At 40.2% G+C, this 14017-nt stretch overlaps 1 protein-coding gene across 9 annotated transcripts in view; it reads left to right on the plus strand.

Annotated features, from left to right (window-relative positions):
• phactr4a (phosphatase and actin regulator 4a) overlaps positions 1–5764 on the plus strand; it is a 37217-nt gene extending 31453 nt beyond the window's left edge. For all 9 annotated transcript variants that reach the window (XM_040020687.1, XM_040020689.1, XM_040020688.1 and 6 more), the window contains 6 exons: positions 1103–1262; positions 1520–1575; positions 3621–3682; positions 3793–3930; positions 4395–4471; positions 4616–5764. In XM_040020687.1, the coding sequence (XP_039876621.1) occupies positions 1103–1262; positions 1520–1575; positions 3621–3682; positions 3793–3930; positions 4395–4471; positions 4616–4631 (509 nt within the window). In that variant the 3' untranslated portion in view covers positions 4632–5764. The remainder of the gene's footprint in view (positions 1–1102; positions 1263–1519; positions 1576–3620; positions 3683–3792; positions 3931–4394; positions 4472–4615) is intronic.
• The last annotated feature ends 8253 nt before the right edge of the window (positions 5765–14017 follow it).

Below are 14017 nucleotides of genomic sequence, written 5' to 3' on the forward strand. Positions count from 1 at the left end.
GTCTCACTTTGTAGATTTTTCTGGACACCACCTGCCAGAGGCCTAAAGGGCTGTTCATTATTTTTACTTTCTACGGGCAACAACAATTCTAAAGACATCAAGACTTTGAAAAATCATAAGAAGAAAGTGTACATGAAGCAAAGTCTCTGTCTTTTTTTTCCTTTAATATTCTCTTCTGAATGCTTTGCTTTGCACACAGTTTATTCTAGTGGTCTTCAAGGACTTTTTACATACATGGAGCTGTGATTGGCTGCTTTGCTTTCACTCTAACTCACCACACCAGCACAGTTTCCTGCTTTAAAAATAATGATGATCTCATTAAGGTCAAACCAGCTATTAAATGTGGTTAGATGTTTCCTTGAATTCTGAATAAATTTTCCACGGCTTCTCCATCTATCCACTGTGTTAACCACACACGGTTACCATCCAGTTATTTTTTTTTCCTCTTTAAAAAAAATAAGCTACAACTATAACCAGAATTCCCGCATTCTTACTCATTAGTCCATATTTCTAGTTGTCAGATGTCCTGAGGTGTCTCTGCTGCTTTTGCTTTTCCTCTAAAGACAGCTTCAACCTTGACTGTATTTGAGGAAACATGAAGAAGTTACTGGATTTTTCTTCATGTCTTACAGTACAGATGGACCAATAACAGTTTTCTTCACTGATTCAGATTTCTTTTCTTTCTTTTTTGGGGGAAAATCATAGTTTTGTCGATTCAGATTTTCTTTCTAAGAACTTTGACAGAATGTAAAAAAATATATATATATTTTGACAATAAAAAAAAAATATGATTAATTGTAAAAACTGAAAAAATCATCTGTTGCTTGCAGAGATTTCCAGCATGTTCATAAATTCACCAGGTAATTGGAAATGGATCCTTTTATCTTTTTGGCGAAACTGGTCTCCATAATTTTCCTTGAAACTGCTTTGATCCTTTTGCTTCTCACACCGAGGATACTGGCTCTGAGCTCTTACTAACTATAGCTTTAAGCACTTGGTCTTTATTAGCTTCTTTGAAATGTCCATGTTCAGCTGTGTAAAGATGATTCAGGTGTAGGCATGTTGTTGTTGGATATATAAACATGCCTCTTGTGTGTAACAGGTGGGCTGGCGAGTCGAGTGAAGAGGAAGGACACGCTGGCGCTGAAACTGGAGCGACAAGAGCGAGAGAAGGAGACTCAGGATAACAATGATGGCATGAGCTGGAACAATAAGGAGCAGTGGGAGGAACTGAGGAACAAGATCGGGACCACACTGACACGGTAAAGGTTTTTTTTTAGGCACCGAGAGTAAAGTTAAGACAGTTTTGGGGAAAAAATGGGGCCTGAATAGTTTTATTTTTTAGTTGGCTTCACATTAACATGCAGCAAACTCAAAAAAGTAGAGTGAGATCGATATCTGCAGCACTTCCCTTTCTTCTTCAATACACACCCTCTCTCACTTTCCTGTCTACTCTTCACTATTTATCTAATGAAGCCAAAGAAAAATATGCTCTGTCTGAAATATTGTCTTCCCTCAGGCGGCTGAGTCAGAGACCCACAGCAAAAGAGCTGGAGCAGAGGAACATCCTTCCAGGTGAGCCTATTCCTCCATTTATTGCTCTCTCCATCCTTCACGTCTCCATTCAGCTGTGTGTTTACTCGCATCTCATTCGTCGGCGCTGTAATGTTAAGAAGCCCACTTTCTATTTTCTCATCTTTGAAATCAATAGAGAGCATTAGTCATTCACTCATCTGTAAAATGTTTTTCCTTTTTGCCTCAGGCACCACGGGTGTCACTAAACACACAGCAGTCTGGACATTATTGGGTCTGAGAGCACTTCATTACAAGTTTGTGTGTGACTTGAATAAATACACCAGTGCACGTTAGAGAGTCTGAATCAGTTATTTATCCAATGTTCCTTTAGGCTCTTCAACTCTGCACGTCTGCTTGTTGTCCATATTGATGTTGAGTCTAAATTACTCATTGCCTTCCAGACATGGCAGCAAACACGTGCGATTAATGAGTCACAGCCACTACATTTACTATATCAAGTCCATCTGTCTCATGGTCAGTCACCAGGCAGCTCTGTCAGTGCTGCTGCTCTGCTTTAGTTAAGAGACTGTCGGAGGTATTCAAATTCAGGCCTCACAGCAGACACTGAACTTATTAAGGACCTCGGGTTGCTGCCGCATGTGATGGAAATAAATTAAATTCTGATTTGTATTTATGTTTTTCCCCTCTGTTTACTTCACAAAAATAACATTTTGCGTTCAGTTCAGATGAAAATGTAGATGGAGCATTGCTGTCCTGTCTGTTATTAGCCCATCATTCTGTGGTTGATGCCTTCTCCTGTGTAGTTCCTGAATCTCTGGGCTGCAGTACAAATTTGAACAAGCTTACCAAGGGCTGTGTACAAATCCCCACTCTTTGTTTAGAATTTAATACACTCTGTCCTCGTTATCCAGAATCTGTGCGGTGGGAGAGAAATCGCATGCAGTAGTGAAGTAACTGAAACGTGTGCAGTATAGCTGCACAGCACAATTCCAGAAGCTGTACACAGTGTGTTATTCCTTTTAACCATTAACCTGAAATCAAAGTGATGGACTTTCAACTGCTGGTGCTGGAAAACCAATGTTCTGTAACCAGCATACATACTGGTATTTGTTGATTTAAAAAAAAAAAATTAAAAAAAATTTCAGACAAACGAAACAAACTGAGATATTTATGAGTCCTTAACTACAATAAGATGATACTGCAGTTTAAAATAATCTGCTCTTATTGTCACAAGTTTACAAGTAAATACTTTTTTTCCACTCTGCTCAGATCAGAGGCCTGTACTGTGAAGCAACGTCAGTATTCCTAGGGTATCTTTTTGTTATCTAGATTCACTCACTCTTATGTTGGCGAGCTGCAGCACTCACAGGAGTCCTGTCCTGTGGAAGACGAGCTATAGGATCCGTGAAAGATTGGTCAGATGCTACCATCACCACGGCTTCGTGTGAACGTGTAGGGGAAACCCTGGGTTAACTTCATACCTCTGTGTGACTGCTTGTCCTGATCACCACTGTTAGCTTAAATGAACCCAGAGAGTGGAACGATGCCCGGAGCCTAGTGAACTCAGTACAGGCCCAAACCTGTGGTGGTTGTTCCCAACAGGGATGTTGTAGAGTGAGTGCCCTCCGATGGACAAACTGAGGTCAGCCGCTACCCTCAAGTATTTCAACACTTCTATATTTTTTGCCTGAATTACCAAATATATAACCCAGGTTTCTGAAATAAGAAACCATTGCTTACATGTTAAAACACAAGAACGGAAAGTTCAAAACTATGAGGAGCAGATTATCTGTGGTAGATCACTGATGCAGCATCACTGTGATGCTGAGTGCGATTCCAGGTTTGATACTTCTCAGAATCTGTCAGCAAGTTTTCAAGGATTCATTCTGCCCCGCTGCAGCTCGCTTGTCCTCAGATGACTCTACAGAACTGATGCTCCTCAACGTGCTAAAAACAATGCAGTGCCTTGTGCAGAGCCAGGCAGTGATTAAAGATTCCAGTGAGGGCACCGTGCCGACAGCAGCTCAGGTGAAATCTATCTGTAGCGTTTCCCTCTCTCATGGAATGTGCTCTCCTCCCCACAGCCAAGAACGAAGTGGACCGACGGCTGGAGAGAAGCGAGATCAAGCGGAGGCTCACCAGAAAGGTTAGGATACAATAAAGTGACTTTAATGACTTTAATGTGAGAGCTTGTTTCTGTTGCTGCTGTTGTTGTGAACAAGAAACTGACAGCAGCCTTGTCCATTCTACCATCAGCTGTCTCAGAGACCCACAGTGGCCGAGCTTCAAGCCAGGAAGATCCTGCGTTTCCATGAGTACGTCGAAAGCACCCACGCTGAGGACTACGATCGCAGAGCAGACAAGCCGTGGACGAAGCTAACACCTGCTGATAAGGTGAGAGACTTCACCTTCTAACGCATCTCTTTATCATAACAGGCCTCCTGTGGTTTGGAGCTTCTCAGCAGTGGGTAGCTTAAACATTGCAAGTATTTTACCACTCTGAGGATTTGCATTCCAGGCAGATTTGGTATCAAAGAAGGATCCCTGGAATGCAGCACAGGTACTGCATAATGGCTGGGTTTAGACTTACCAGGTGAATTACCGAGCCAAGTGAAGCTTGTTAGGGAGAGAGGGGAAACTGGAATATGGCATGATATCAAATACAGATTGAGTTTGTTCGAAAAGTGTGTGTGTGTGTGTGTGTTTGTGTTGTTTGTGGAGCATTAAGAGTTGAGGAATCATCAAAATACATGAAGCTTTGATCCGTTGCTGCCTTTCTTCTCCTGTGCTCTACTGTAAACGGATAAAAGCCGTTCCCACTGAAGCGCTCTCTCTTTCATGTCTCCTCCTCTTCTCAGGCTGCTATCCGCAAGGAGCTCAACGAATTCAAGAGTTCAGAGATGGAGGTCCACGAAGAGAGCAGGATCTATACCCGGTCAGGCTCACATATAGCTCTCATTAAACATTCATCCCAGCTGTTTTTCAGCTTTATTCAGCACATCAATTCTTTATGTGCTATTTGCTATTTTTGAGTGTAGCGTCTAGACTGACCTCTTGACTTTTCCTCTCTTTCCTCCAGGTTTCATCGGCCTTAGTTCTCCGTGCCGACCAGTATAGCACTTAAACTGGGGGGAACGAGGCGGTACAAACCCCCACCTCCCCCTTCTCACTACGAACTGAATATGTGGTCCCCTTTGGTCCATTTTATGTATGTATATCTTTTTTTAAAATCCATGCCTGCTAACCTGCTGAAGACGGCGTCACTAAATGGAACAAGGACTTAAGGAGCCACATCTGTTCACCCACAGTGAGGTCTAAGGCAGATCTGACACTGTGGAATTCAGGAAAGGAGGAGTTTGTCGGTGCATCCATGTTAGAGGCGCACGGTGCCAACACTAAAAAGGGCGAGCGCCACGTGCGAACATCCCCGTTGTATTGGGGACTCAGACACTGACCTTGAAGGGGGTAAATCTCTTCCCGATGCCTTCATGAATATATTCTCCCTTTCTTCCAGAACAGAAAGACTGTGCACACAAAGCAGTTCATATTAGCACTGTTGATGGTACCACTAAACTGACTAGTTTAAAAACTGTTTATTTGAGTGTACCCAAAGGTGCCACACAGCACCTGCCTTACTACTGAAATCATCGAACACCTAAAATAATGAAAGGCTCAGACAAAATGTGAAAGACTTATTTACAACTGAGTCGCCACTTTGTTTGAATCAACAACATATTGATACTTACTGACAGTGACACATAATATCATAACGTGTGCATTTTACTGTACTTTGCTGATCATGTAGTTGATTCTCATGGGACATATCCCTAGATCATTTTTAATAAGGCACCTTATGTTCCTTAATCAGGTATATCGAAAACTATAAAGTTTTGGAACCTCTAATTAAACTATGTCTATAACTGAATTATTCACAGCATGAAAATGTACATATTTTTATTTTCCTGGCTGTTTTATGGTACTTTGTATATGCCATAGGTGGCTGCTATTGTATAGATCAATTGTGTAGATTTGATTTACTTTGTATTGTAAACTACTGACATGCAACACTGACATGTTTTAATTCTAAAGTATTTCTCAGATATTATCTCCTAGTAGTAATGGTATTTTTTTTTGTTTTTTTTTTGATACAGAGACCATTAAACTGTTTTCCAACAACACTGAATAACTGTACAATCCGCTCAGAAAATAAAATGGGATTTATCATGCAGTCCAGTGAGATTATTTAAGTCTCTTCATGCCTCTGTCTGCTGATGACATGGATGCAAATAAAGCAGAAATGTGTGAATGGGAGGGATATAGCCTTTTAAAATGACCAGATGAGGGCAGTGTTATAAAGATGTGCTATATAAATAAGTCACCACCATCTGAGCCTAAAGACAACAGACAGTTAAGCCATGATTAGAATATTTTCTTCCCTCCATGTAGTGGATCTGTCTTTAGAAAAGTGCAGCTGATGTCTCTTTGACAAAACACAATTATTTGTCTCTCTAACCCGTGATAACACCTGTGATAGCAGTTTGTAGTAAATGGACAGTCACAGTAGCGGCTCTATTCTACAGTAGAAATACTGAGTGATTGTCAGAGTGAACTGACAGTAAAAATCTCTCGTTTCCAACAAAAACAGCAGTATATCCTACTTAACAGTAAAATGTTTTCATGTACACAGGATACACTGATCAGACATAACATTATGGCAGGTGAAGTGAATTACACTGATTTTCTCTTCATCATGGCACCTGTTAGTGGGTGGGATATATTAGGGAGGAAGTGATGTGCTAGAAACAGGAAAAATGAGCGGGCGTAAGGATTTTGGCGAGTTTGACATGGGCCAAGTTGTGTGACATCACAGTTTATTGCGTATGGAGCTGCAGACCTTTCAACACCGAAAGCACCGACATTGGGCATGTTTACATCAGAACTGGACCATGGAGCAATGGAAGAAGGTGCCCTGGTCTGATTAATCATGTTTTCTTGTAAGTGGATGGCCAGGTCCATGTGGTATCCCTTATCAATGGAAAACCTGGCACCAGGATACACTATGGGAAGAAGGCAAGCCAACAGTGGCAGTGTGATGCTTTCAGCAATGTTCTGCTTGGGTCCTGCCATCCATGTTGATGTTGCTTTGATATAGGTGATACAGTACTATGGGGTCTTTAAGGTAAGATGAGGGCTGATTATTCATGACTTTGTCTGTGAGAATGATTTTAATTTAACAGGGAGCAAATGAAGAGAAGCCAATATGGGAGGAACATGCCCTCTATTTTCAGTCCCTTTCAAAAAGGGACTGAAAATTCCATATTATTCCATATTGAGTTATCTTCTCAGCAGAAGATGATGTTACTGTTGTTATAAGTTAAAAGAAAAAAATCTTTCTTCCAGAAAACCACATTATTGTCACACATTCTTTGATCATGACTGCACAGAATTGGGATTGAAAGTGCAAAGTCATTTAATGTATACAATATTCAGTATGCCTGAATTTTTAAAGTTGCAGTTAACTGAGTTCTTGATTTGCTGAACTGTCTCTGACAGAAGACTCAGGCCAGACATAACCAATCATTTCAATGCATCTTTCACATACGGCCCTATGAAACCATAGCTATCGCCCCCTGGTGGCTATAGTAAACTATACTGTCTACAGTGTTGATGTTGCTTTGATATGTACCACCTACTTGGGTATTGTTGCAGACCATGTACATGTAAAAAGGGGCAGTGACACAATATTGGACAGGTGATTCTTTCTATGGCTCTTCTAACCTTGTCAAAAAGTACAGAAATTTGAATGCTTGCAATACAACATTTTGCTAAACACTGAACACATCAGTACCAAATAACTTGACACAATATGAGCAATATTACCATATTTGGACCACCGATCATATAAAACAAGGAACGCAGCCACCCATTGGTTGGTGAAATGTTGATCTGATGGCTCAAGCTCAGCATTTTCTCTGTCCCCATCTTGGTGTTTCGAAACCGGGTGTAACATAGAAGCATCTTATTGCAGGCTCCCTGGCAAATGATTTATCGAATCACAAGTCATTTGTCAACAAACACCCTGGATAATCCACCTTTCTGACACTTACAATAACAAAATTTATAAAATGGATGATGTTTTATTCGATCTGACCTGAAATGACTGAACCCATCAGGACTGAGGTCAAAGTCGAGGGCTGTTCTCACACTTCCATAAGACTGAAAGTCTTATTACTCTAGAGTAAAATAAAGATAGCAACCTACTTGTAACTAAGAAAAATTGGTGATTGCACTGAATTTTTGCTGTTACTGCTTTTGGTGACCACATTGCAACCCTTGGGCTATCGCTTTCAGCTTGTGAGGTAATTGCACTGTTCACCTGGTGGGAAGCAATCTGTCTTTAGACAATCACAGACCAACTTGGACTGTCTGCAGTTAATCACAGACAGACTGGCAAAAGTTTGCAAATAATTGCTTTCTACTTTACTGCAGAAAAACTGCCAACACATGAGTTGATCACTCTATCATCACAAACACATTGCATTAACTGCCATCTTGACCCTATTCGGCTGCAAATTCATAGCAGAATGATTCAAACTTAAAGTCATTTTCACACCTTCTTGACACACCAAAGTTGCTTTGATGACAGGAACTGACCGTGAGCAGTTACCAACCTGGTTGCCTTTTTCAATGCAACCTTTTCAAAGGCAGGGAAACTGCAGATTCATTGCAGACAGATGTGATAATTTTGGTTATGCTGCGGTTGTGGAGGTAAGCACAGACGACATGGAGCTCTTAGTTCTCACTTCAGCTTTATTTCTTTTCTCACATCAACTTAACACTTCGTGCCACAAAACTCAGCAACACACTTCCTCAACACTGGGTGTGAGTGGAGCCCTCTAGTGCTCCACCACACAGTCACATTATTTTGCCTAGTGTGACTATAGTGCACAAATGTCCATGCTCTGACTTTGGAGGTATAAACACAATAATCAAGCAGACCCAAAGGACCTCTGCATCACTGGCCATGCGCTCAGCACACGCTGTTGGTATTCCTAACAAAGCGATTGCAGAGCGTCTCAGATGTAATGCAGTTTCTTGTGACTGAGTTATCCCATAATCAGTCTGTAGGTGTTATTTCCTTTGCAAGTTTAATTAGCATGATCATGGTCACAAGTAGTTTCAAATGTTGAGAATATATCTCTCATTAAGAAAGAATATTTACTGTAACCCTGATATTATATTAGTAAGATCATGTTTAAGTATTAGTTTAATTGCAGCACACATACTGTTCTGCAATAATTCTACCCAGATGTATTAAAAATGAGTCAAAGCACTAATCTTTGACTTTTTTTGCTCTGTAACTGTTGCTAGTTTTGCAATCTTTATGCCATACTATTAGCAACCCTGTAAGCTGTGAGCTGTGGATGCCAATTCAAGGTCTACAGAGACCTCTTGTGAACATTCAGTTCAGTTCAGTTCTTTATTTATTTATAACGTGCGAAATCACAGCAACAATCACATCAAGGTACATTATACTATAAAATAAACTCCAATGATCAGACAGTCCGCAATGAGAAAGCACATGGCGACAGTGGGAAAGAAAAACTCTCTTTTAACAGGAAGAAACCTCCAGCAGAACCTGGCTCAGGGAGGGGCGGCCATATGCTATGACTGGTTGGAGGTAATTCGAGGAAGACGGGACAAAGATGCTGTGGAAAAGATTAATAATAACTAATGACTAAATGCAGAAAAGTTTATAAACACATGGAGTAAAAAGGGTGAGTGAAGAAGAAAAACTCAACATGCTGCATCATGGGCAGCCTAGGCCTTTTTGCAAAGTAACTAAGGGATGATTCAGGGTCACCCGATCGAGCCCAAAATATATGCTTAGACATCTTAAAAGTAGAGAGTGTGTCTGTCTCCCATATTGGGGTGATACAGTACTATGGGGTCTTTAAGGTAAGATGAGGGCTGATTATTCAAGACTTTGTCTGTGAGAATGATTTTAATTTAACAGGGAGCAAATGAAGAGAAGCCAATATGGGAGGAACATGCCCTCTATTTTCAGTCCCTTTCAAAAAGAGAAACATACTTATTCCATATTGAGTTATCTTCTCAGCAGAAGATGATGTTACTGTTGTTATAAGTTAAAAGAAAGAAATCTTTCTTCCAGAAAACCACATTATTGTCACACATTCTTTGATCATGACTGCACAGAATTGGGATTGAAAGTGCAAAGTCATTTAATGTATACAATATTCAGTATGCCTGAATTTTTAAAGTTGCAGTTAACTGAGTTCTTGATTTGCTGAACTGTCTCTGACAGAAGACTCAGGCCAGACATAACCAATCATTTCAATGTATCTTTCACATACGGCCCTATGAAACCATAGCTATCGCCCCCTGGTGGCCAGAGTAAACTGTATCGTGTTGGTGTTAAGGCATTCAACTTTTATACTGTCTACAGTGGCAACCCCAATAATCACATGAACCCACTCTGTTGGCCTTTAAGCCCGAATTCTCTGTATTAGCTGTTGGATACCAGTGCTGCTGCTCTATGATTTGATCACTCAGCACAAAAATGTAATTGTCATTTGTTGATTTGGTATTACCTTGAGTTTGTATTTGCTGTCACTGCCACAGAGAGTGATGCTGTCACTGAGTCTCACACCCTGGCTAGTAGCAATGTCTTGCTTTTGTGAGGGAAGGCTAACCTTTAATCAGCAGTAGCTAAAAATCTTCAGGTTCAGTTTACTGTTCCACTCTCAACACTGCCACAGCATTTATTTATTTTTATTCCCAGAGCAACAATTTACAGACAAAAAAGTTCCAGAATGTCATTCTACACCGAGCCGGCAAACAGCACACTGAAAGAGTTAAAGACTAGCTGTTGAGAACATTGTGGAGTATTTATAGGTAAAATTTCTGTGCACATAAGAATTTGATAAAGCAAACAGTTTGATCACCTGCTAACTCAAAGCATTCTTTTTCATTTTAGAGGCAGCTGGTTCGATGAACACCGCACAAGATAGAGCTGAAAGTTCTTTATCAGTTAGTAAGTGCCTCTGTGTGCTTTGACACAGATCAGAATATGACATAGCACGGGGACAACGAGTCACCCTGTGGGTTTGATAAGGAGTCTGCAGTCCTTTGCAGGAGGACTTCAATAAATCCTCTAAAGACATTAGCCTTGAGCGTGTGGGTCCTTATCAATAGGCTGTCATCAGTAAATTGCTTAGCTAGTTACCACAACGTCAACCTTTGTGCACACTTTGACGCCATGGCAAATAGAGTGTGCATGCATAGGACTAATTAATCTGCTGACATCTTGGCCAGAGGTCAGAGAAGAACCACAGCAGTATACTGTTGTTGTTATTTTTTTTTATACAGCCATTATCTGTTTTCTAGCTTCATGGGATGGCAATGACTCGTCTATGAAGCACTGATGTTCCCCAAAGCACAGCCAATCTCAAATCTTCACTGTACTCAAAATGAAGGAAAAAGTTATGTCTTTGCTTGAAAATTTTATTCAAAAAACATAAACAACACAGGCTGTTGGTTATAAACAGCTATTGCTACCCAGTCATAATGCCAATGCTGTGGTTGGCTTTGACATGTCATTATCGTAATTCAAGCCAATCTTGTCCAGTTATATGTGGCAATAATATTAATAATAAAGTAATAATAATAGTACAATCCAATGACACACTATTGGCTGACACAGCATTTTGGTAACCCCGAGCTACAGAAGAGTTATATTTACCATTTAGTAAGTATGAATATTTAATGACATCTGTTTTGCTTATCACAGTCCATTATAACTGACTCCACTTTCCCTATAGAAAATAATAAAGTGAGAAAATGGGTTTTATTTATATATTATTTCTTTATTTACATATTTATTTATAAATATACATAATCACTGTAAATGGAGAAAACTGTAGGAAGCAAAAATAATGTATCTTGCAGCTGCTGTATTTCTGAATACATTACATTTTAAATGAGAAGGTTTGTTTTCAGTCTTTATATTATGATGATTATGACAATTCTACGTGAAACTGGTGTAAAGCAATTTCCATATATTAGACTGGATAGCCTTTATTGTCTACCTATCTATGAAGGGAGACAAACTCTGCTTTGTTTTTCAGAAAACAGTGAATACATAATTAGCTGGAGCGCTGGCAACTGTTTATTGCTGAGTTGTGATGCGTTCATCTAGACTTGGAGGGAGAATGAGCTGAACCTGTCCTCCTCCTGGATGATGCTAAACATGGCTGCTGCAGGGACTATGAAAATTAGATGTCCAGTTTGTCTTCCTGGGGACCAGTCGAGGCACTGAGTTATTTTGGCAAGCAGCAACATTTAGACGAAGGGACAAGTCATAATCTAACCACAGTCCTAGTGCATCAATGTCATCTGGTTGGAATTAGTTTTCAGTACGGGATTTGGGATCTTAAAGATGAAAGAGATTATTTTTCTTTTATGCCCCAGATGGAGGCTTCTAGCTACCAAATCCCAGGTTCTTTCAGCAAAGGGCTCCATCCTGATCACCTTGTGTTGCTGCAGCTGACAAATCATAAAATGAGGACATTGCTCAAATGACAGTAAGGCTGCTGAGAAGCTGATGGGAGGTAATAATTACATTTTATGAAAATTAACAAAGCCTCGTGCCACTCTCAGTCACCTCAGCAGAGCTCACAGTGCTCATGGACATGGATCATTGGGAAAATGTGTTCTGTGGTATCATGAGGTGGATCATTGAGGCTGAACAGCAACACATTTCTGTAAAACATGCTCTTGGTGTCTCGCAGGTAGACTATGCAGTTCTGACCAGGATGCACTTTTACAATCTCCAAGGTTGTCTGACCACACTGTTTTCTGATGATGTTCTCAAGTCCAGTGCTGATCTGTGCAAAGTGGGAGCAAGAAACTCAACAGATGATTGTTACCACCTTAAACCACCTTAAAAACAACGCAAAGGGGCAAGAGTTGATCAAACCTTTTTCTTGTTTCAAACCTTTGCGTGCCAATGCTGGTGTTATCTGTTTTTTCAAAGGTCAAATTTGTACCTTAGCCAGAAATCTGGACACATGATACCACTGAAGTGCAAACTCACCCATCTGTTGTTAGGAGCAGTGAATGGGGTGGGTTGTAGATAAAAGCAAAGCGCTTACAACCTCTACATTTTTGATTTGTGTTTCTTGACTCACACCTTCCCATTATTTTTGTATCCATAAACTTGATATTTCACCTCTTACATGCTTATAGACAATAAATATTTCCTTCTGTTAAAAGGTGAAAGATTTGGAGGTTGACAGGGGATTTATGGTGGAGGGTATAATTTCCCAACTCTCACCAGAGACCCAAGTTTACAGATACACATACATCAATAATGTATGTTTTTAAATTTATTATCAATACAGAATGTTTTACCTGGTCAGGTTTAGGCACTCAGGATTTGCCTTTAAGTGGCTGCTACTTCAGTGGCACGTCCCCACTGTGGAAAACATGTGTGCTGCAGACATGAAATAAACTTCCTAATGACATATATGAGTTCCAATTTGTACAGACTCATTTTCGCACACATCCTCATACACCTCCCACTCACTCTATAAACAAAGTTGACCTTGAAGACCATGCTGGATATAAAGGAAAATTTAATTGATTGTTAACACGACCCCACTCTACACCCTACAAAGTTATATCTCGTTGTATTATCAGATGTCAATCCATTCTGTCTGATAATATTTAGAAAGTACATGGTGAATACAAAAGTACAGGGGTGTTAGCGCCACATTAAAGAAAAAAATGCATTGCACTTAAAAAACAAACAAACAAAAAAAAAACCCCCATTGTGACAATAAAGCACCAGTTCACAACAAAAGTTACCTTGAGAGGCTTTGTATTATAAAATAAGGAGCCTCCAATCATAGAGAGAAAAGCCCAAAAGTCCGATGGTTCCTTGTGAGTGAGAAATTTGCAACGGTAGAAAAGAAGAACTCCCGATCAACAGGAAGACCTTTGTCAGGAAGAGGCTCAGGGAGAGACAGCAGCAGTTGCATTGTTATTCATCAACTCATGTAATTGACTCTTGTTCATTCACGCCACATTGCACTGCGGGAATTAGGCCGATCCTTAGAAATATCCTTTTCATAAAAGAGAGGCACATAATCAAATCTGACAGTGCTGAAAGCTTTTTCTTATCTACCCAGCCAGACTGAAACCAAAGTGTATATCACACAAGGTGTTCCAAATCTCTATTGTGAGCCTTCCATTTGCCTGAGCTTTCATCTGGCTGCTGGAAACTTCAGTACATAAGACTGAATGGGAGCCTTTTGGACTGAGAGCCCTTGTGGGAAAAAAAAGAAAAAATGAGTGTAACAGAAAGAATGGGAACTGCTCAGAAAGACAGCGAGAGCATAGCACTGGAGTCAGAAAGAGTGAAAATAGTATGAGAAAGTAAGGAAGTAGAAAAATATGG

The sequence above is a fragment of the Simochromis diagramma genome, unplaced genomic scaffold (genome assembly GCF_900408965.1).
Source record: "Simochromis diagramma unplaced genomic scaffold, fSimDia1.1 OVJJ01000753.1, whole genome shotgun sequence".
Taxonomy (NCBI): Eukaryota; Metazoa; Chordata; class Actinopteri; order Cichliformes; family Cichlidae; genus Simochromis; species Simochromis diagramma.